This window comes from Bipolaris oryzae (assembly GCF_000523455.1).
Source record: "Bipolaris oryzae ATCC 44560 unplaced genomic scaffold scaffold_18, whole genome shotgun sequence".
Classification (NCBI taxonomy): Eukaryota; Fungi; Ascomycota; class Dothideomycetes; order Pleosporales; family Pleosporaceae; genus Bipolaris; species Bipolaris oryzae.
The window spans coordinates 191,578-213,331 of NW_006911294.1; the positions used below are offsets into that span (position 1 = coordinate 191,578).

The window sequence follows — 21,754 nt, forward strand, 5'->3', positions numbered from 1 at the left end:
TGTTTAACCAACATTTTCTCCGCAGCGCATGCATGCCTCTTTTTTCTTTCCTTTGTTCAAACATTCTCTCTTCTTGTAGTGAAGCATTCGCTTGGTGTGGTGGGAAGCTACGGTATGTTAGTCCTTTGGGTTCCCGTCGCTTTGTGGGTGCGCACGCTTTTGGAGGGGAACGGCAAAGGAAATATTTGCTTTGAGACGCATGTATTTTGCAACTTAATCTAATTTGTTTGCTTGTGATATTTGGTCCGTTTGGATAACCCCTTTTGTTACCTCGTTGTCTAAACGTATATGCGGCAGTTTGCTATAAGAAAGAAAGTCCGTTCGTGTGTTGATAGAGAACAGATGTGATAGATGAAATTGATGCACAAGGATTTAAGTGTGGTATTAAGATAGAGCTAGGAATATACAGATGTCCCGATTTCATCTCATCATACATTCATATAGAACCTGGGGAAAAAAAACAAACATCAACGCAGCAGTTACATCATTGGTATCCCAGAAAAAAAATGTTTTCCCTCCCAACCTTTCCGTATCAATCAAGCAGTCCCCTAAAACAAATCAAACGTCATTAAACTTTGATCAACATTAAGCAGTAACAGACTCGGTTCTCACAGCAGCATCGACTTTCTCCTCGTACTTGTCAAAGACGGCAGTGCCCTCGATATGGCTATCTTCAAAGACGTCGACATGGGTGGATGCGAACTTGCGGGCGCTGACTTTCTTCTCGAAGAGGAGGTCGAGTTCGGCGAAGGAGCGGCCGCGGGGCTCGGGGAGGCGGAAGTAGGTGTACACTATGCTGAGGAAGCAGGAGCCGCCCCAGAAGAAGCCGGCGTAGTTGCCCCTGGTTTGAGAGGTTAGTCGTATACTTGGTAAGAACGGTTCAGGGGGAGAAAGAAGAAAAGAACTTACCAGTTCCATGCTCCGGGGTTGAGCATGTAAGGGGTGAGGACGGATGTTATGATGCCGATTACATTGTACAAGTTACGTCCGAGGACGACGGTCTTGATGGCCAGACGGCGGGTAGACAGTTCGGCGACGAGCGAGTAGCAGACGGTGCCGACGGTGAGTTGGTAGAACATGGCCCAGACAATCATCATGGCGCCTGTTGCCATGGCGCCGGTTTGGCGCTCGGAGCTAGGTACGAGGCCGAGGAAGCCCATGACGAAGAGCATAATGCAGAGGCCGCAGAGACCGCCGAGGTAGAGCGTGCGACGACCGATGCCGACTTTCATCAAGTACCAGGCGCCGAAGACACCGGCCATGTTGATGCCGTATTGGCCCATGGCGAAGTCGTAGGAGGTGGAGGGTGAGAGACCGGCTTGCTGGAGGAAGTAGGACGAATATCCGGAAAAGGCGTTACCACTGAGGTTTTGCATTGCCCATGCCATGCAGACGATTTCAGTGCGGCGTAGATCAGTTCCCTTGAAGCAGTCCCAGTAGCTTGCACCTTGGGTGATTTTCTCTTCGAGCGCGGTTGTGTGGACCATCATGGCAATCGTTTCTTCAGCGTCAAAGTCGGTCTCGCGGTTGAGGCTGGTAAGACGGAGAAGCGATTTCTTTGCATCTTCAAGTCGGCCTTTGCGGACGAGCCACCATGGGGATTCGGGGGCGAGGAAGACACCGATTAAGAGGGGAACTGGCCACATCCATTGCAGAGCATAGGGAATACGGTAGGACCATTCATCTGGGCGGTCGACGAGAGATCGGATGACTCCGATACCAATGAGCTGACCTAGACCCCAGCAGAAGTTGACATATGTTGTTACTACCAGCTCGTAAGTATATTGTCTGGATATAAATCTTGAGGGAGTTGAACTTACAGTATCCACGCAGAGCAACGGGACAGACCTCGCAAGCATACGTAATAGTAAGAGTCTGGAAGACACCCCATGGAATACCACAGAGAATCTCAGCAACCAACAGATGCACGACCGTCTGGGCAGTGAAGAAGATAGCCGTGAAGCCGATAATCAAAGTCAAACATCCCATAACCGTATAGCGGTAACCAATCCACTCGCTGATCCATCCGTTCAAGAAAAGTCCAATGATCTCGCCCACAATGACTCCATTGGACAATCCAGCTTGCCATGGTGCTGGGATCTCCCACGTACCATCTGCAAGTTGCTCACCGTACTTTTGCTTGAACTGCGGGAAACCGAAAAAGTTGTTAAGCAGACAGACGTCGTAGCCTTCCATGACAATACACGTGCTGATAAGGACCGACCAGCCAATGGCTTTGGGATAGAGCTTGATGCCCTGCATGAGGGTCATCTTGCGCTCCTTGTCTGAAGCCAGGCGTGCGTCATTGATGACCTTGTTGGCAGCGAGCTTGTGATGGTCGTCGATATCATGTTCCAGCTTGGGAGCCGCAGTGGGCTCGATATCCTTCTCGACAGACATATCTGTAAGGGCTTGTAGTATCAACCAGGCAGTCGGACCGAGGAGAAGGTGCTATTGACCTGGTTCAGGATAGCAACGAGGGTGGGGAAAAGAGAGGGGGGGGGGAGGATCCTGCAACACCGCTCCACGCTCTCTCACGATACTAAACGAAGGAGAGAGAACCTGGGGAAGCTGCTGCTGCTACCGTGACATTGGGATGGTAAGGATATGCGGCGACCTTTAAGCATAAAAATTCTGCGGGGTCTACTAGTGCATGGTTTGGGCCAAGCGCAAGTACACGCGGTGGTCGCCCTGGGTCTCGGTCGCGTGCAGAGAAGTGGATCTTTCTCTTGTGCCGGTTGACATGTTGTGTGATTGGACAGACTGACATGTGACCAATCTAGGAGTAGTTAGACTGAGATAGGACATTATCGGCATGTCTTTTGCGCATCTGTCTTTGCTTGGCTCCAAAGCAAAAGCCGATGGAAGCGGAGAAGCACCCGCAGAAGGTCAACCGTTCAATTGGTGTCTAGCGAACGGCAAGTATATCTGGGGTATCCGCTAAGTCTGGGGGATGTGGAGGATGGGGTAGACAAAAGATGGAAAATGCGGCGAACAAGTACGCATTCGAGTCGGAGAGAATTGCCGCCAAGAAACACGATAGCGTGTTCAGGCGTCCAACCGCCATGCCAAGGCGTTGACCGAGGTAGAGCCTCACCAGCCTTCACGCCAACCTCCTGTGGAATCTTCTAGCCAGCCCGAGAGCGGAGGGTTCTTCGGGGCACATAACCTGGTTGCAAGCGGAGAAGAGTGGAGTAAGACGACTTGGCTGACTTGTTTTCAATTGTCTTTTCACTAGCTAAGAGGCGCATTCGTAAACACTTCACTATCAATGGTCCATATTCACCTTGGGCACTGTGGCTGTCAGTCAGCAGACACCTGCTCTCCACATCCAAGATTGTGTCATGAACAATCAAGCCGACCTCTGCACATCGGTCCGTTCCCCAGACGGATTGACCTCCACGTCTCCGACTTCGTCTGCCCTGTTCCCAGCTTGCTCGCTCTCATGTCTCCGTGATTCTACTCTGCCTCCAAAAAACGCCAGCAACAGTAGATCGTATACTGCCTTCAAGCAACCTGCCGTCACAAAAGCCACCCAGAAATGACCATTGCCAGCAAGAAGGCCCGTAAAGGTTGGACCAGCGCTCTGACTCAGTATCTTTAAAATGTTGACCACGCCCATGACGGCTGTGCGCTCTCCTGGTAGCACAACAATGGAGAGAAAGGCTGTCCTCGGTGCTTGATCCATCGAGTTGAGCACAGAGCGAGAAACAAGCAAGAAGATAGTCGGAGCGAGACCAGATGGGACCGGGAGAAGAGCTAGGAAGATGGATGACGGGAGGTGAGTGGCTACCATGGCTTGAATCAAGCCGAGGCGCTTGGCTAGACTAGAGGCAAAGACATTGCCAATAGTTGAAACGAACCTGAACATTAATTAATCAGACGAAGAGAATATGTATGGGACTGATACTTACCAAGTCGCTGACATGATGCCCCCAAGTTTCCCTTTTGGCAAGTTGAACTTCTGGTCCATGTAGTAGTTGATCAGACTGAACGGAGCCATTCCCGAGCCCAGAGAATCAAGGAAGAACAAGCTACAAAGCTTGACTAGTACCACACGGCTAGGCTTTGATATTGTGCTAATGGAGTGCCAAAACCTTCTCTTCTTCTCAGGTTCCGCAGGGCGTTCCTCTTGTGCCGGCACATTCACACTTCCAGTATCTTGACCTTCACCCAGCAATGGCTCCGTCTCCGCAGATACAGAGTCGACATTCTGCTTGTCAACTGCGTCATTCTGCTCACACCGCTGGCTCATACACAGCGCCATAAGCGCCTTGACGCACCCAACGCCCGTATAAATCCAGAACATGGCACGATACGCGTCCAAAGCCGTCCACCCTTCCAACCCTTGCAACCGTTCAACCGCAACACCCCCAACCGCCAACCCTGTCGATGTCCCTAGCACAGCAAGAACAACATACCAGGTATACACATCCGCCCTCTTCCCCTCCTCCACCAAATGCGCAAGCGTCGACTCTTCCACCGCCCGAAACGGCCCAATCTCATTGCCCGTCGGACTAATCACCCCGACAATCGCCGCGAGAAGCAACGCAAGATAATGACTCGTACTCGCGAATACAGCACCAGATACCGCCATCGACACCGCACCCAGCAAAAGCGTCCTTCGGCGTCCCAAGGAATCCGCAACAAGCGTCAACAGCAAACTAATCACCACATCCCCGAGTAGAGTGAGTGTCATAAACAGCCCAATCTGCTCGTCTGAAAACCCTTGCTCTTGAAAGAACAGCGCGAGGATAAGCGCAATGGCACCGTAGGCAAAGAGGCGTAGGTACCGCGCTAGAATGATAATGTAGACATCTTTTCCTGTCTTCCGCATCGTTGCAAGTCCGAATTCGTGGGCCAGCCATTGTATTACAGTAACAAGGGCATGTCGGGCTGACATTATTTTTGGAGTGGAAATTGTAGATGGTTTGACGCGGCAAAAAAAGGCCGTAAAATCAACTACGTAGTTCCACCGAAAAGCGGCGAGAAGCAAAAGGAAGAAAAGAACGACCGCTGTGATTGTTAGAGATAAATCTGTGTGTGTGTGTGTGGCGGAAAAGTGCCGTGGACGACACTGCGAGGTTGTCAATACAGTGTCAAACCCGACAGAGAGAGAGGATGAAGGGAAAGGAAAGGATGAGATTGAGTGCAAAAAAGTCATTGTTTAGGCGCGATGCTCAGATGTGGATGCCTGAAGGAATACGCAATAGGGCGGGCGCCAACTTTGACTATTTTACCCGAAGCGGCATAGGGGGCGAGCGAATACACCGCATAGTTCATAGCACATCACCAAAGCATCTCCGAGGCTGTGTTGATGGTGCTGGAAAAAAGTAGTGGCATAGGGGCAATTACAGGGGTTAGAAATCACAATCACTAAGTACTTCTCCGTGTATTCATCCTAGGTTATGTTGAGCGGTAAGAGAGCGTCCAAAAGGCGTCAGCACCTAATTGGACACTCAATAAGAAAAGGAAAAACGACTAAGCACAACTACCACACATCTGCTTTTGACAGGTCAAATATAGAAGGTGGAGGGTCTTTGTGGTACCAAGGGAAGGAAAAAGAAATATATACCGTGAATTGCTTTTTGGGGGGCCCATGGCAGGGATGCTCAACATCATGTCAGTACGTCATTCCACATCTACATTGCCAAGCAAAATCACTTTCTGGGATAAAGTATGATTGTCCATATTAAGAACACCTAGAACGCACCGAAGGAAACAGAGGACCTAGCGGCCATCACAAATTGCAATGCAGAAACCAGCATATCCCGGAAATCCAAACGAGAGCCCCCATTCTATGCGATCCGCGTCGCCATGCTAGCACAAAGCTCGAGACGGAGAGGGAGAGACGGTGACGAAGGGGAGATCATGGCCGTCTTTGTATCAGTGCTCACTAGTGTAGTGGTACCACTTTGCTTCTCGCAATCGCCATGTAGAGACCGGAAATCAGGCATCCACGTCGTATCTCGCTCCTCATTGAACGCTTATACGTTTCTCCGACATATTTGAACTCTTCTCTTTCCTTCTCTAGCAGCAGCCGCCTCCGGATCCGCTTTGCACACCCTGGCCTTGCCCGATGGGGACTGTGGGCTTGGTGTTGGCGGTTGTGGTACCCATGCGCTCCTTGATCTGGCGGGCCATGGTCAAGAAAGCTTGCTCAACGTTGGTGGCGCTCTTTGCGGAGGTCTCGAGGAATGGAATGCCAAGGCTGTCTGCGAATTCCTAGTAATGCTGTTAGATACCAGAGCTACATGGAAACGACGAAACAAACATACCTTTGCTACGGTGTACTCAACAACCTTCTTGTCCGCCATATCGGACTTGTTACCGACCAACAGCTTGTTGACGCCCTCGGTAGCATATCGGTCAATCTCCTGCAGCCACTGCTTGACGTTGTTGAATGAGTCCATGTCGGTGACATCGTAGACGACGCAGATGCCGTGAGCGCCACGGTAGTAGGAGGAAGTAATGGTTCGGAAACGCTCTTGACCAGCGGTATCCCACTAAAGCACCATCAGTACTCGCAGCCAAAAAGACACTGGATCCAACAAGAGTACGCACAATCTGTAGCTTCACAGTCTTGCCATCGAGCTCGATCGTTCGGATTTTCTAGCACATGTTAGTCTGTCGTAGGCACCAGCACCAGGTACCGAGGCAGACGCACGAAGTCGACACCGATGGTCGAAATGTAGCTCTCAGTGTATGTGTCGTCGGCAAAACGGAGCAGCAAGCAGGACTTTCCGACACCAGAGTCACCGATGAGGAGGAGCTTGAAGAGGTAGTCGTATCTATTGTGCAGAGAGAAGCGTCAGTGGCCAGTCTGCAGAAGGCGGGGGAACGGCAGCTCCGAAGCTGTGCTATGCTGCAGGTGCAAGGCATGGAGGTCACTCTGTAGGCATTCAGGTCAGCATGGCTTTGTTCGCAAATACATCGTCATTACTCGTCGGCCTGTGGCGGTGGGCTTCGCGCGGAGGTTACGTACCACTCAGGATTCATGTTTGCGGCGTTACAGGGGTATGGGAAAAGTAAGGACTAGAAGGTGTTGGTTGAGAAAGAAAAAAAAGGCTGGCTGGAGGCTGAATCGTGGGGTATCGCGCGTCGTCGGGGGTGGACGAGGTGGAAGCGGAGGACGATGAGGTGCCCTGCGTGGATACTAGGTGTGAAGGAGCTTGGCACTCAGCCCCAAATCCGTGGTCACAGGTTGCCGGATCCCGTCCGCACCAGCGAACATCACATTCACAGCAGTCTGACCACCGCCTAACCTACCCTAGCGAAACTACCGGCCTCACTGGCAGCGCTGTCTAACATGTGACTTGAAAGCTGCAACCTTGTTATCGCTCAACCAGCGTTTGGCACTGCCGTTCCCATGATGAGCCACGGCAGTGCGCCGTGTGGGCGCGTGCACGTGACAAGGCATGCATCACCGGCGCTGTTTCACAAGTGTACCAATCTGCAACCGAGTCTCTGAATGAATGGAGAATGTATAGTTCGCTTGCAAAAGTGCGCAGTCTATCGTACGTCGTTACATTCGACGCAGCCCGGTCTGTCAGCCCCAGGCAACCAAAGCCCCGCGCTTCCCATATAGTACAGACATCAGATCACGGCCAGCTTACAAATTACATTATCTTGCCAAACGCGGGGATCAGCGTTTGCGCCAACCAGAAGGAGAATACGAGCTTAGGCCCCGTCATGAGCAGCTTGGGTGTCAGTCCCTTGAAGAAGGAAGTGAAACCTTCGTGCTTAATCATGTTGGACACGATTCTGAAGCCACTCTCTGGGTTCTCAAAGTTCCTGTTCTGAATGCGCGTCTTGATAACGTCAAGAGGAGCAGACACTACTAGCGAAGCGCTAGCACCTGCAATGGATGCGACAAAGTTTTGCATCCACGACGCAGAGTTGTAGTCTGAAAGCTTGTAGAGGTACTCCTTGGCAACCGCCGAACCACCAAACAACTATGCCGGCGTTAGTCTTTGCACTCGTCTTTCCACGGAACACAAACATACCGCAAACGAGCCAGGTGCGTTACGTGCTGCCGTCCATCCCCAACCACGGTAAAGTCCAAAGCCCTCGTCAGAGACAATCTTGACTAGTCCTCGGCCCCGGAAAGCCTCTGGGTTTGTTTGTCGCTTGATCTTGAGCACGTCCAACGGAAGGAGAACAATTTCACCAATACCGATGATCGAACCTGCCGTCGCGTGCATGATTGCCTTGCCGTTGCCCTTGCCAAATGTACGGTCAAAGCTGCCACCGTGGTTCTGCGCGAGGTAGTCCCTGACGAAAGGCTGGCCACCGAACTTGTACACTCGTTGAAGTACCTGACATTGTCAATTAAGGCTCCTACATATTTCTGAGTATCCCATCTACCTTGTATGCTGCGGCGTATCCGAGACCGGGGAACAAAGACAGGAATCGACTGGAGGCGGAGGCGGAGGCCATGTCCCTGAAGACGACCTTGTTGAGGTGCGATGCGGATTCAATCTGTATGCGCAGGGTCAGACATGGTCGTCGTGCACATGGTGACATTCTAGCGCACCTTGCCAATGTTGCTCATCAATCGCTTCGCCGTTGTGTCGACTGGGTGGAACACCATGAGCTCTGCAATTCCCGCACATCCTGCAACTGTTAGACCTAGTTTCTCAATTGCGGAGAGATTCTTGTGTACCTGCACCCAGAACTCTGGCTGTGTTAGACTCCCTCTTGTATACCTTGGCCGACGAGTCGGTGCCCGACGCCGCTTGCGCAACTTTCGCTACGGCTTCTGAAGGTGATGGCGTCATTGTGAAGAGAAAATGTGTGAAAAAGGAACACGCAAAGACTGCCTAAGGGAGAAGAGGGAATTTGCAGCGCAGAGCAATTGGGTGGGCGAGCAGTGAGAAACTGGAGCTACCGATAAGATTCTCAAAAAAAGTCGAGTCGTCGGGGAAGCAAGCGAAGTTCCAAAGTCCGGTGTCGCCCCGCTAAGCCCTGCTAGCAAGGAAGGACCCCGGGGGTTCTTACACACTGACACGAACACATGCGATATGCATTGATTAATTCTAGTAGCATTTCTACCGTGTCATTGCTGTTTAGTCTTTCTCTCAATGAGGAAATAATAGGGCGCGGCTGACAAGATCGCCAATTCCTTGCAGTGCGTTAACAGCTACAACCAGGAAGGTGGGGTCAAATGGGCCGAAAACACCAAAATACAAACATTCCTGAAGGATTATTACCCAATACAGCATGGTGCAAATCCAACTAAAGAGCACAGCCCTGTGGAACATGTGATGGCGATGATCGTCACTACTGAATAACAAGACATCAGGCGTTCAGTTCTTGTCCATTGAAATATAAACCCCCGCATCAGCACAACCCCTTGCCCTCAAACTTACTACTCTACTCCAGCAGAACTTAATTCCCAGGTTATCAACCACCAATCGATCAACCACAATGTTTGACAAAATCCGCGAGAAATCGCCATCAGGTCATTCAAAACACGACTCCAGCGATATCCACCAAGGCAGTCCTCTTTCCATCCCCGGGCCACCCTCCTATGCAGCCTCCTCCTCCACCCCAGTACCTCCCTTCCAAACCCGTTTCGCATCTCTCTCCCTCCATATGGAAGACCGTATCCGCTTCCTACGCTTCCCCGAGCCCGTCATCTCCGCCTGCCGAAGTGCCATACTCTCAAACTGGCCCCAGGGCATCTCCTCCGAGCGGCCCTATGCAAACTCGCATGAAATAAAGCTCGACGGCTACCCCTGGCGCGGCTTTGGCAAAGACGCAGCGCAAGCACGGCGGCTCGTTAAAGGCGTACTATCAACGCTGCACGCGAACGGCTGGATACTAACGCTTACCACGGACGTCAGTAAGACGGCAGCGGACAAAGATACATTGCTATTCCGGTACCAGGCCCCGCCACCAGCACGCCACGAGTGGTGCAGTATAGCGTTTTCGCGGCAGAGTCGGCTAAGGTTCATTGATTGTCCGCCTGAGTTGTATGCGAGTTTGCCGCAGAGGATAGGGAGTGAGTGGCTCAAAGGACAGAGCGAGTATGCGCCTGGCATTTGGGAGTTTGAACTGCATGGTTATCCGTGGTCGCCGACAGGCAAGACGACTATGCAGGTTAGGGAATTGCTCATGGCGCTGGTGGAGATGCTGGAGGAGGAGGGGTGGAGCGTGTATGCGAGCATTGATCAGAAGAGTAGTGGGGGGCAGGGGACGAGCGAGACAGATACCTGGTATTGTTGTAGAGTCAAGGGGTGGGAGAGGGGAATGCCGGTCTACTGGAGGTGAAAAGATTTTTTGAAACATTTTACAGATTTGCGAGCAAGTCTAATACTTTTAAACATAGTAATTAACGTACATCCCATTTGGAACGGAACAACCGATATGACGAACAGAATTTACAAATACCTCGGTTCTATAGCAGTACAATAGCCTCTAGCCATTGTAACAATTATGTTTGTCTCCTCAGATACATATTTGGGTCGATTATGAGTTGGTGTAAATACCTTTCCCTTTAGGTACCTGAAGACATTTGTTTTATATCAATAAGGAATCTGGCAATTTATAACTTAAATTAGCGTATCTGTCCAGCATAAGGTTTATCAGATTATTTCTCTCAGAAAAGAACAGCATGTCACACCGAAACCTGCCGGAGGCGGATATCAAAAAAAAGACTTCGTAGTTAGAGCCATAGTTTAAATAAAAGGCCTGTACAGAAACCTAAGAGCTTCAGCCTAGATTTACGTATGCAAGCGAGACCTTGCTTTGAAACCTAAAAAGGGTCATCGAGCAATACATAGTAATATTAGTAACTTTTCAGTAGACATACGACTACTGGGCGCGAAAACTAGGTCAAGTGTGGTTGCAACGAAGGCAACAGAACAGCGAACTACGGTTGCGACGAAAGCAGCAGCACAACGAACCATTGTTGTAATAAAGACGGCAACGCAGCGCAGCGCACTGATGCCTATAAATTCACCATATTTCGCCTCTTGTTCGTCTCTCTTATCTCATCGCCGCCGCGCATTTATGTGAACTTGACCTCTCATCACCACCACGAATTCATTTGGACTCGACCTCTCATCAATGTAATATTGAGCTTTATTTTATAGCTCTTGTCTTAATTATTCCAACCCAATACAGTAAAACAGAGATGAGAGCTATAAAACGAAACTTGATATTGCGTTGATGAGAGTTCGAGTTCAAATGAATGCGAGACGGTCATGAGATGGGAGAGTTGAATAGTATTATACATGTACGTAACAGTCGCCAGACTATAGATTTCTCACAATAACTAGCGATATAGGAAATGGAATTGAAGTGTCCAAGAAGACTGGACTCAGGTATCACTGTGTGAAGCCAAAACAGTACGAAGTCACAACAACTTCGCTCGTGTGCGGCGGCGAGGAGAGAAAAGGGGGGAAGGAAGGTGCAAAGCAAATGGCCATGCCTCTATGAATAGGTATTTTCGCTCCGAACAGGATAAATAGTCACTCGGTAATAAATACCAATCGCGTTCTTGACAAAGAAACTGTCTAATGATCACCACAAATCGCTACCTAGCATTCTACAAAAAGGGGATGGGACTGCAGTACCCAGAGAGTTTCTCGATATATCTGACAAGCAAAATTTTAGAGTAGATTACCTACGCATGCCGGGGTACTAGCTGGGGTTGTGAACTGTCACTGTTGGCGTATAAACGACTCATAGTCAGATTATTGCATAATTTCCCATCCAAGCATCACTTACACACACACAATACCCTGTATGCGGATGGAAACAATAAAAGCATGTGAAATATCTGCGAGTACATTTTCCATACCTCCCAACTACATGCATCAAGAAATGCTGTTCCGCTACACCCGCCGCCCCGGTACAAAAAAGCTTAACGCACATGACTTGATTTCAAACCATAATCTTTCAATTGTTTCAATAACTGTTTGAAACGCCGCCCATGCAATCTTTTTTATCAATCAAATGGGTATACACAAGGATTTTTTTTACACTGCCCCTCCAACTAAATCGCGCATTCTCATGCTGCTTCACTTACTTACGAGGGAGGGCTGCCGATTTCCTTCTTGACCCAGTTCTCTAGGCCACCGAGAGCAATGATTTCTTGGACGTTGGGTGGGAGTTCGCCGACCTTGACGTTCCATTTGGCGCCATTGGGGCCTTCCTGGACAGAAACAGTGCTCCTTCGGACGTCCCACTCCAGGGTCCATCCGGTTCGGCGCGTTAGCTGTTTAGCTTGGCTGGGCTGGGTTGCAGCCGCTGGCGGTGGCGAGTCGAGCGATTCGCTGTTGTTTGAAGGTTCCTTGACTGCTTGTTGCGACGACGAAGCGTCCTTTGATGAAAAGACTTCACGGAGGCGGTTGGCTAGCTTGGGCACCTCAACACCCATCAAAGCGTTGTTGATACTGTTCCTGCTGAAAATGTTGCCAAAGCTACCAGCAACAACCAGTGGAATGCCCTTGGCCAGGATGGCAGTTGCGGCTTGTTCCCGACTGCTGCCGCAGCCAAAGTTGAAGCCTGAAACCAAGACATCACCAGCCTTAGCCACCTGGCCAAAACTGGGGTCATAATTCTCCATGCAGACCTCTGCCATTTTTTCGCGCGTCACATCATCCTGGTATGTGTACTTACCAGGGTAGATACCGTCTGTGTTAATGTTGTCGGCGTCGCAGAAGACAATCTCGCCGCTAATCTTTTCGGGGAACCCTGGTAGGATTTCGGTCAAAGTTTCAGCCTCCGAGCCTGCCGCTGCAGGTGGGTTGACAGACTGCGTGTCAGACTCGGTAGTGCTGAAGGTGTCGATAGCGGCCTCAGCGTCTTTGATGGCCTTCTCAAGCATGTCTTCAATGGTCATCATTCGCTCTTCGGCGGGAATGCCATCGCCTTCTCCTCGTCGAACACCCTCGTAGCCTTCAGGAGCTTGGTACCACCCGGGGCCAGAAATCTTGCCAGACAGAGCGCTTGCTGCAACGACTTCGGGGCTTGCCAAGTATGCCTTTGCATCGGGAGAGCCCATGCGACCCTTAAAGTTGCGGTTGCTTGCACTGATGCCAACCTCGCCAGGTTCAAGAAGACCAGTACCCAGACCGATGCAGGGACCACAACCTGAAGGCAAGGGCTGAGCACCTGCTTCTAGAAGAGCCTGCCAATCACCTGCCTCTTCTGCAGCTTTTTGTTCTGGGATAGAAGCAGCAGCTATGTAGAACTTGACGTTATCTGGAATCTTGGGAATCTTGCCACCGTTCAGAACAGCTGCATCCTTGAAGACGTTTGCTGCTGCAGCAAGATCAGAGGCACGGGAGTTCGTGCAGGAAACGAGATAAGCCTTGTTAATGGGAATGTTCTGGCTCTGCAGTTCAGGTAAAGGAGTAGCAACCTTGACGGAGTTAGGGCCTGAGACGTATGGTGACAAGGTGGAGAGATCCAAGAAGAGCTCTTTGGCGTATACAGCGCCCTTGTCCGCGGCCAACGCAGGCTTGAAGATGTGGCCTAGCTGCTGGCCGACAATACCCGTGGCAGTAAATAGTTTGTCGATGCGCTCATGAAGGAATTGCTGACGGTGATGGTCCTTGGCCTGGCCTTCTCCCATAGCTGCTAATGTGGCCCTGGCCCTTAGCCAGCCATGAAGCGTAGCATCGATAGGAAACAGCCCAGTGAGAGCGCCCCACTCTGTAGTCATATTGGCAATGGTAAGGCGGTCGTCGATAGGAATGCTGCCCAGGGTCTCATCGGTTCCAGTAAACTCGATAGCGTGATTGAGAACCTCGTCCTTGTTGAACAATCCAGCCAGCGCGACAATTACGTCCTTGCCAGTCACGCCCGCAGGCATTTTGCCATTGAGCGTGACCTTTGCGACAGGTGGAATCTGCCACCAGGTTTTTCCGGTAGCCCAAATGCTTGCAGCGTCAGTTCGCACTACTGGAGTGCCCAGGCATCCAATGCCTCCGTACATGTTGGAGTGACTGTCGGAGGCCACGGCCAGGGTGCCTGGCCAGGCGTAGCCCTCCTCGACCATAATCTGGTGACCAATGCCACGCCCAGCAGGGTAGAAAACGACATTGTGGGTCTTGGCAAACTCCTCAATCTGGCTATACTTTTTGAGGTTCTTCTCCGACTTGTTCTGGACATCGTGATCGAGCGTCATGACAATCTGGCCGGGGTCGCTAATCTTAGTGGCCCCGATGCCCATGAACTTGAGCGCCACCGGCCACGAGTTGTCGTGGGTCATACACTTGTGTGGCTGCAGCGTCACGTAGTCACCAGAGCGAAGGACCTTGCCCGGGGCCACGCCGACGGCATGCCGTTGAACAATCTTTTCCGTAAGGGTCTGGGGCGTCTTGGGTGTTTCGCTGAGCGAAGAGAGGAAGCTAGCGGCAGGGCTCTCCTTCATTGAGGGAAACACATCCTGAGCATCACGTCGGCTGGCCAGTGCAGAGAAGGCTCGCGGGGCGGCATGGAATCGAGGCAATTGCGAAGAGGCGCGGAAAGCAACGCTGACCCGTGGCTGTATGTGCGGTTAGATGGTGAAGCCAAAGGCGCCGTTTGGGAAAAACGTACTGTTGCTATCTGCCTGCGGCCCAGCAGGCGCGCTGCCCGTAATGACATTGCCATTGCTTGTGCTGGAGAGGGACGGAAACAGCGGCGGCGATTTGCAGGCGATACACGAGTTTCTATGTAGTATGCCGCCTCTTCCCCAGAGTTTGGGCCAAAAATTGCGACCCACCCGCTCACCACCGAAACCGGCCGCAGTCATCGGATCCCCTGCACCTATCATTGGACGGCTGCAGGCTTTCGACGCCGACACAGTAATACATGCTCCCACGCCGGATGTGTGATGCGGCATCCAGGGCCGACTAACGACTACATAGACGGTCTGCGAGATCGGCTGTCTCCATGGTGAGTCTGGCTGGCTAGAATGGGAGTCATCCGTATGACGCGACGCACGATGCAAGATAAAACTTTACTATATACCAACCCCTCTTTGCCCAGCATTCTATAAACTTGCTCATTTCCAGTCATTCACACAACACCACAAACTCTGTCGTACCTTTGCTTGCCGACATGGTCAACCGTTCAGATGTCACCTACTTTGGGGCTGGCCCCGCTCCTCTCCCCACCGAGGTGCTCGAGAGAGCCTCACAGGCGCTGCTGAATTACAGAGACAAGGGCATTGGTCTCTGCGAAATCTCCCATCGCTCGCCCGAGGCCAACGAGATTCTCGCAGAGGCGAAGCAGGCCCTCACGCAACTGCTCGAGATACCCGACGATTACGAAATCCTCTTCCTTCAGAGCGGCGGTACCGGCGAGTTCAGTGCGGCTGTCTACAATCTTGTCTCGATATGGGTAGAGAAGAAGCGAGCAAAGATTGCCCAAGAGGTGGGCGATAACAAGGACGAGGTGCTCAAAAGACTTCGCAAGGTAGTGGATGAAGAGCTCAAGCTTGACTATCTCGTCACGGGCTCGTGGTCGCTCAAGGCATCGCAAGAAGCCGCCCGCCTTGTAGGAGCCAAGCACGTCAATGTAGCCGTCGATGCGCGTACAGCCAACAATGGCAAATTCGGGAAGATCCCCTCCGAGGACCAGTGGGCCCTTACGTCGCGCTCAACGGGCGGGCCGGCCTTTGTATATTACTGCGACAACGAGACTGTCGACGGAGTCGAGTTCCCCTCGTTCCCACAGAGCCTAGAGGGCGATGACGCGCCCCTGGTCTGTGCCGACATGTCCTCCAACTTCATTTCCCGCAAGGTCGACGTGAGTAAGTATGCAGTCATCTTTGGTGGCGCGCAAAAGAACATTGGCAATACCGGTATCGCTATCGTCATCATGCGGAAGTCACTTCTTCCGCCTCACTCGACGCCGGCCTCGCCCGACCTGCTAAGAGAACTTAACTTGGCTGTGGGCCCAATTGTACTCGACTACCCTACGATTGCAAAAAACAACTCTCTGTACAACACTTTACCCATCTTTGATGTTTGGGTGGCTGGTCAGGTCATGTCTGGACTTGTCAACTCGTACGGAGCTAAGCGTATTGGCGGCCAGGAGGAAATCTCAAACGAAAAGGCCAGCCTTATCTATGGGACGCTCGATAAGTATCCAGACATCTATCAAGTTGTCCCAGACAAGTCTGCGCGCAGTAGGATGAACATTTGCTTTAGGGTTCATGGCGGAGCTGAAGACAAAGAAAAGGCTTTCCTCTCAGGCGCAGAGAAGAAAGGTCTACTTGGTCTGAAGGGACACAGGAGCGTCGGTGGTATTCGTGCTAGTAATTGTAAGTGCCCCCGTGTTTTTTTCTCCGGCATTGATCACACTGCCAGTCATGCATTGGGCAGTAGTCTTGTGGAGATGTGCTCCCCTGTCTGGTTCGCATCCGAATGCGGTCGAATGTGCGGATATCCCTCAGCCGGGATTTGCCTACCCCAAAAAACTCGAGCTAACCCGACTTGTCCACCAGATAATGCGGTCTCGCTAGACGGTGCGAAGCTACTTGTCTCATATCTCGAAGAATACGCAAAGTCGACCTAAGCCAGGCTTTGCGCAAGACCGAGTGAAAAGAAAAGTTTGCATATCATTCCACATAAGCAGAGTCCTGACATATGAACAAATACCTTTTTATTACATCCGAAGCACTCAACAAAACACTGACCTACTACGAAAAGAAAATATACTTAATTTGTCTAATCGCGATGTCTACATGACCACGACTACGAAACCCCTCTGTAGAGCTGTGGACTATGGAGTGCATCAGCGGAGAATAACCTGAGGCAAGCCTGTACGCCACAGCCCACTTTGCTGTGTAGTGGCTGAATTAAGTTTGGTAGGCGTGTAGTGGTGTTGAAGTGGCGCTGTCAGGTATGCCATGTCCACAACGCGCTCCTGTGTACTTCATGCACTAGTTTGTGTCTCGAGACCAACGAACCAATCTCGATGTCTGCTTCCTTTAGGATGATTCCCTGCCCAAATTGTAGGTACACGGCGGCTGCGGGACAATGGTCTCTTGCGGTAAGAAGAAGGTAGTGATGAAACCGTGTAGACACCTTCTATGAGCCAGCCGACCAGCGAATGAGTCGCAAGGAGGCTGTTTACAACGCTCATAGCGATGGATCTGTGACGATAACTGACAGTCAATCAGTCTTGAGGTTCTCGTTTCCCAGACCCGCAATCCGAATTTGAGTATTGTTCACCACGCCCTTCTGGAACCGTCTAGTGTAGAGGTCATTCATACCGCATATCGCAATGGTGGGTGTCGACGCACCAGCTGATTCGCCCACACAGCCTCTTCCACTCTTGATGCGGGGCGACTTCTCCGCAATCCTGTAATCTAAGGTTTTTGAATGTTTGGTAGAGGCTGTGCGGTTAATCACGTCGACGACTAGATTCAATGCAGCATGGACGCTGACGGCCTAGTCTATCCCACGAGGTTCTGGTCAAGTATTGCTTGTCCGTTTTGGCCAACCTCACTCGCTGCGCACCGTGTCATGTTCTGGCAGGCCTGCCCTGGTAGCCGTTGAGCCGACCAGGGTTCTGGAGGTCTTGTTGTCTCGGACAGGGCACAAGCGAGGATCTGCGGCACAACCTAAACCCAGCAAGCATCAGAACTCTAGTCTGACCTCAACCACCTTACCACCACGACTGCCCATGGGCGGTTTGTCCACCCCCAGCGCTTCCACACGTTGAAAATAGCTCTGTACAGAGACCAATTATAGAAATATGCGCCAGAAGACAGTGTGGTCATTACAGTAACCGCTGGAGTTGACAGACGACAGTTGCACCAGCATCCACAATGTGCAGCACCCGTGTACTATGATACTACATACTTGTACTTGCACGGATCCTGCGGGACCGGCCACCACGGCAACGTCAAGCCATGACGTCTGACTAAGAGCCATCAGCTTGGTGGACTTGACAGAAAAGACCAGGGTCTAGTCAACTCCACAGCATCTTTTTCCCATGTTGGCCAACGAGGGCCAGGGGGTACAACTTCTGCACGGGTCTCGCTACTTCCGCTGCCATGGCTACCTAGCACACGTGGCTCGCATGAGGGTGAAACCCCCCCTCAATCAGCGAGCGCGCGGGAATGGGCGGCCTGTGATATGGCAAGACTCAGCCACTGCCAATGTGGGCCCTTCCAAGTAAGTGACCGAACAGACGCCTTAGGGCCGCCACCCCGAAACCGTGCGTTGCTGGTACCACCCAGTGGTTTTGTCATATACCGTTTGGAGTCTCATGCCCGTCTCTCGTCTCTTACGTCTAATGCTCACGCTCTTTCCCCTTCTTTTGTTGCTCTGCTGGCAGGCTTAGGCAGTTCCTTTCTTTTTTTTCCCCGAGCTGGTTTCTCTTTCGTTAACGACGTTAGTCACGCAGTCTCCATGAATACCTAGTCTATTTCCTTTCTTTAGCCGCTGCTGGTTACCAGCGAGACCACCTATTTCCTACTAACACCTGTTGTAACTGGAGTTGGCAAGATGGGATCATGGGCGGATTACTTTCCCCAGCTCGAGGCCCGGTCGCACTTCAACTTGACTCTGAATACTTCTGCTGCTCGACAAGTTCCCTGGACCCAAAACAACTCGACTAGGACCTTGATCGCGTCGCTACAGCTGCAGCAAGTCCAGACGCTCCGCACAACCCATCTGACCCTCGGAGCCTTCAGTCTTGCATTGGCATTGTTGACGGTCCATCGAATCATCTCAGATGCACGACGAGCAGCAGCTCTCCAGGTCCTACCAAGGAAGAAGTCAGTACGGCGCTCGAGGAACGTGGACCATTACTGACCAAGTTGCAGGAGATTCAACGCCCTCCACAATGTTCACCCCGCCGAAACCTTTCCACTCGCGTTGGCCTCTGGTGCCGTCATACAACAAATTATCTTCGTCTCAGTGCAGGGCACGACCCTTCAAAGTGTATTCTCTAGGAGTTGTCGAAGCCTAGCAATGATCACATTTCCTAGTAGGTTTCATCTTCTTTAGCCCACCAAAGTACTATCTGACCATCACAGCCATCTTCCTAGTCGGATTCATCACACTCGTCTTCGGTATTGAGACGCTTATCCGAGGATTTCGACAAGAACGTTTTGCTCCGCGCGGCAACTGGAACACAACGATATGTATCGCTGTTGTATCGCTCTTGCTTATGCTCACATGGATACCGACTGTTGTGTGGCCAATGTCTAACGTTTGCTTTGGCAGCCTCATCTGGTTCCCTATGAGATACGACCGCCTGATGCTATCCATTCTTTCTGTCCTTGTCTTCTCCTTGTTGTCTGTGGCAGCACTCGTCAGTATCCAATTAATGAGAACGCCGGGTCTGGATCACAATGAGCGTATCTCAGCCTCACGTATGACCTACTTCTTGATAGTGACTGCGTTAATCTATGTGAGTGTTTACCGCTATTTCACACCTGTCTCATCTAACGTGCATAGGCGCTTGTAATTCCAGTCGAAGTTCAATCTCTTCGAAGAGAGTTTATGCAGGCACTCGCAGCTTCTCGCATCGCCGAAATATCACTCTTCTCCTCAGGCATGGTCATCACCTTCTTCCATCTCTTCCTCCGTACAAACGCAACCCGCATGGTCATCCGTCCCATGGATGAGCTGAAAGGCCCCGCAAGGCACCAACGTCCCAAGATACGATTCTTTGGCCCGAGCGATTTGGAGATGCAGATCAGTGGGCCAATGGGACTCCACACAACTCAGCGTCTGGATAGCCGACAGGGTTTGATCGATGTTGGGCCTGAGAAGAACCGCTCGGATATCGACCCTGAGTACTTTGAACGACCGGAACGCGCTTTGACACCATCGTCGGCCAGATCAGGAAGCAGAATCGACCCTACCGAGTGGCCTCTCCCCCCGATGCTTGAGAAGGATACCATGAATTCGCATGAACGCAAACTGAGCTACTCCTTGTTTCCTACACGAGCTGAAGAAGTACCGCGCCTTCCAGCGACAGTCTACGACCCCAATGCAACACAAGACCCAGCTTCGGTCTCCAAACTCGCCATGAGGCGCTTCACCCGACGAGGCTCAGTCACCAACGTCAGCGATGCGTTTGACTTCCCTGGCATGCCGAAGCTACCTTTCGCTGAGCGACACAAGCGCATGGCTAGTACTGATAGCAGTGCAACTGTGCAGATTGGCCTCCGTTTCTCCGTTGCACCTGCCACACTTGCAGCGGGCAAATGCACCCGAGTAGAACGCGATGTTCCTCCACTACAGCGATCTGCCACCCAGGGCAGTGGAGAGCCTCTGAGCCTCATAATCCCGGTCAACTCAACCACTGTATCACCGGCAGAGGAGTCATTCAGACCTAGGGCAAACAGCCCCAACCGAGCACCAGCATTTCCTCTGGCGCCCGTAGCCAACTCAAGTGAATACCTCAGGGCCCAACGCGAAAAGGTACTACAATCCCCGCCACCTCAGTCAGCGGATCCCCTCCTCCACTCTGCACCCCCTACCCAGCCTGCCGTTCCCCCACCAGTTTGTGTAAGCGGGCTCCGGATGAACCCCATCACGCCTACCTCATCTGTCGGCTCACCTACAACGGCATCACTACCAAGCACACCTGGATCCGCCACCCTGCTCACAAGGACAATGAGCGGCAACAGCGCGGCGCCATCACCTACGGCACGCATCCCACTTGGCGCAGGCACAATGCAACGAGGAGCCTCACCCACCAAGGGCTGGATCTGACCGCTTCGGCCTGAGCGCTGAATGAAACATGAGGAGGAGCATTCTTTTTCCTTTCTATCTCTAGACCGGAATTTCGGCGACTGCGCCGCTGTATGATTACTAGGATGTATGCAAAGTCTTGGGTCGGATATTTCTTTCTATTTCTTCTTCTTTTCGATTTTTTTCATCTCTCTATCTCTCGCACAAACTTTTCAGGAAGAGAAGGTTGGGTCCAGAGGGGGGTTCGCCACGCCTCTTGGTATTGTCTTGGGCCTGACTCCACAGGCGTTACGGGTTCGGTTTCATGTGGAAACCCATGTTCATGCCTCCGCGACACACGGGCGTCTCGCACAGGCCACTTTGCGTCACTGCACTGCCTGGGGCATTGTATCACAGCTCTGGATTCTTACACTTGGGCGCTTTCTCCCTCTGGCGGGTATAGAAGCTTGGGCTCCCTTACTACTCCTCATTACGTCGGCTCACGATACGGACATTCCTTTACGATATCGACATCTTGTTTTTTTCCTACACACACACACACCTGGTGCTGCGCACTATGATCCTACCTCCCCCCTATTTCATCTCCTACGGATTGGCACAGTACATCCACTCGTTTTGTTTGTTGTTTTCCGCGCAATCACCGACTGAATCTTGAGCGAGTCCTCCCTTCCTCCTATCCCCCCTAAACCCTATCTTACTTTTCTACATGTCTCATTTTTTCTTCTCATCTATCTTGCCCCTTTCCTCCTTGTCTCCTTTTGAAGCTCTTCATTGAGTTCCCTTAATCCATCCCCTATCGCTGAGAAGAGAGATAGAAGAAAAAAAGACTCCAAGGGTCCCGCCCTTGTTTGGTACATACCAAGTCTTTTTTGTGTAGCTATATACTAGTCAAGTGTTATTCTTTCTATTTGCAAAACAAAACTTAGAAGCAAGAATAAACTTGCCCACTTCAGCCTTGTCATATAGCTCAAAATCCACACAGAATATAGAATGGAAAAGAAAGAAACTCATATCTTCGTACTCTCTTACAATACGAATACGCAGTGTACCATACGCGCTTTTTTTTACTTCTCGAAAACCGACGAGTCAGC

General features: G+C 51.4%; 9 protein-coding genes across 9 annotated transcripts; 3 read left to right on the top strand and 6 right to left on the bottom strand.

Annotated features, from left to right (window-relative positions):
• Positions 1 to 585: 585 nt before the first annotated feature.
• On the bottom strand, positions 586 to 2,400 carry COCMIDRAFT_85983 (uncharacterized protein; the record flags this gene model as incomplete). The annotated part of the gene is made up of 3 exons (XM_007686378.1): positions 586 to 841; positions 910 to 1,765; positions 1,821 to 2,400. 3 exons carry the CDS (start codon positions 2,398 to 2,400, stop codon positions 586 to 588), a joined length of 1,692 nt encoding a protein of 563 aa, XP_007684568.1.
• Positions 2,401 to 3,352: 952 nt separating this feature from the next.
• Positions 3,353 to 4,903, bottom strand: COCMIDRAFT_85807 (uncharacterized protein; the record flags this gene model as incomplete). Its single annotated transcript, XM_007686379.1, has 2 exons — positions 3,353 to 3,863; positions 3,915 to 4,903. 2 exons carry the CDS (start codon positions 4,901 to 4,903, stop codon positions 3,353 to 3,355), a joined length of 1,500 nt encoding a protein of 499 aa, XP_007684569.1.
• A 1,127-nt stretch (positions 4,904 to 6,030) lies between these two features.
• Positions 6,031 to 6,999, bottom strand: COCMIDRAFT_33651 (uncharacterized protein; the record flags this gene model as incomplete). Its single annotated transcript, XM_007686335.1, has 5 exons — positions 6,031 to 6,225; positions 6,279 to 6,506; positions 6,565 to 6,612; positions 6,668 to 6,791; positions 6,944 to 6,999. 5 exons carry the CDS (start codon positions 6,997 to 6,999, stop codon positions 6,031 to 6,033), a joined length of 651 nt encoding a protein of 216 aa, XP_007684525.1.
• Positions 7,000 to 7,619: 620 nt separating this feature from the next.
• COCMIDRAFT_33652 (uncharacterized protein) lies at positions 7,620 to 8,780 on the bottom strand (the record flags this gene model as incomplete). Its single annotated transcript, XM_007686336.1, has 5 exons — positions 7,620 to 7,955; positions 8,007 to 8,318; positions 8,368 to 8,481; positions 8,537 to 8,616; positions 8,666 to 8,780. 5 exons carry the CDS (start codon positions 8,778 to 8,780, stop codon positions 7,620 to 7,622), a joined length of 957 nt encoding a protein of 318 aa, XP_007684526.1.
• A 649-nt stretch (positions 8,781 to 9,429) lies between these two features.
• Positions 9,430 to 10,275, top strand: COCMIDRAFT_23349 (uncharacterized protein; the record flags this gene model as incomplete). Its single annotated transcript, XM_007686317.1, has 1 exon — positions 9,430 to 10,275. One exon carries the CDS (start codon positions 9,430 to 9,432, stop codon positions 10,273 to 10,275), a length of 846 nt encoding a protein of 281 aa, XP_007684507.1.
• Positions 10,276 to 12,037: 1,762 nt separating this feature from the next.
• Positions 12,038 to 14,610, bottom strand: COCMIDRAFT_86014 (uncharacterized protein; the record flags this gene model as incomplete). Its single annotated transcript, XM_007686380.1, has 2 exons — positions 12,038 to 14,503; positions 14,557 to 14,610. 2 exons carry the CDS (start codon positions 14,608 to 14,610, stop codon positions 12,038 to 12,040), a joined length of 2,520 nt encoding a protein of 839 aa, XP_007684570.1.
• Positions 14,611 to 15,060: 450 nt separating this feature from the next.
• Positions 15,061 to 16,521, top strand: COCMIDRAFT_85840 (uncharacterized protein; the record flags this gene model as incomplete). Its single annotated transcript, XM_007686381.1, has 2 exons — positions 15,061 to 16,267; positions 16,451 to 16,521. 2 exons carry the CDS (start codon positions 15,061 to 15,063, stop codon positions 16,519 to 16,521), a joined length of 1,278 nt encoding a protein of 425 aa, XP_007684571.1.
• A 599-nt stretch (positions 16,522 to 17,120) lies between these two features.
• Positions 17,121 to 17,731, bottom strand: COCMIDRAFT_23352 (uncharacterized protein; the record flags this gene model as incomplete). The annotated part of the gene is made up of 3 exons (XM_007686318.1): positions 17,121 to 17,310; positions 17,469 to 17,572; positions 17,621 to 17,731. 3 exons carry the CDS (start codon positions 17,729 to 17,731, stop codon positions 17,121 to 17,123), a joined length of 405 nt encoding a protein of 134 aa, XP_007684508.1.
• Positions 17,732 to 18,461: 730 nt separating this feature from the next.
• COCMIDRAFT_33656 (uncharacterized protein) lies at positions 18,462 to 20,684 on the top strand (the record flags this gene model as incomplete). Its single annotated transcript, XM_007686337.1, has 4 exons — positions 18,462 to 18,733; positions 18,782 to 18,945; positions 18,995 to 19,371; positions 19,419 to 20,684. 4 exons carry the CDS (start codon positions 18,462 to 18,464, stop codon positions 20,682 to 20,684), a joined length of 2,079 nt encoding a protein of 692 aa, XP_007684527.1.
• Positions 20,685 to 21,754: the final 1,070 nt, after the last annotated feature.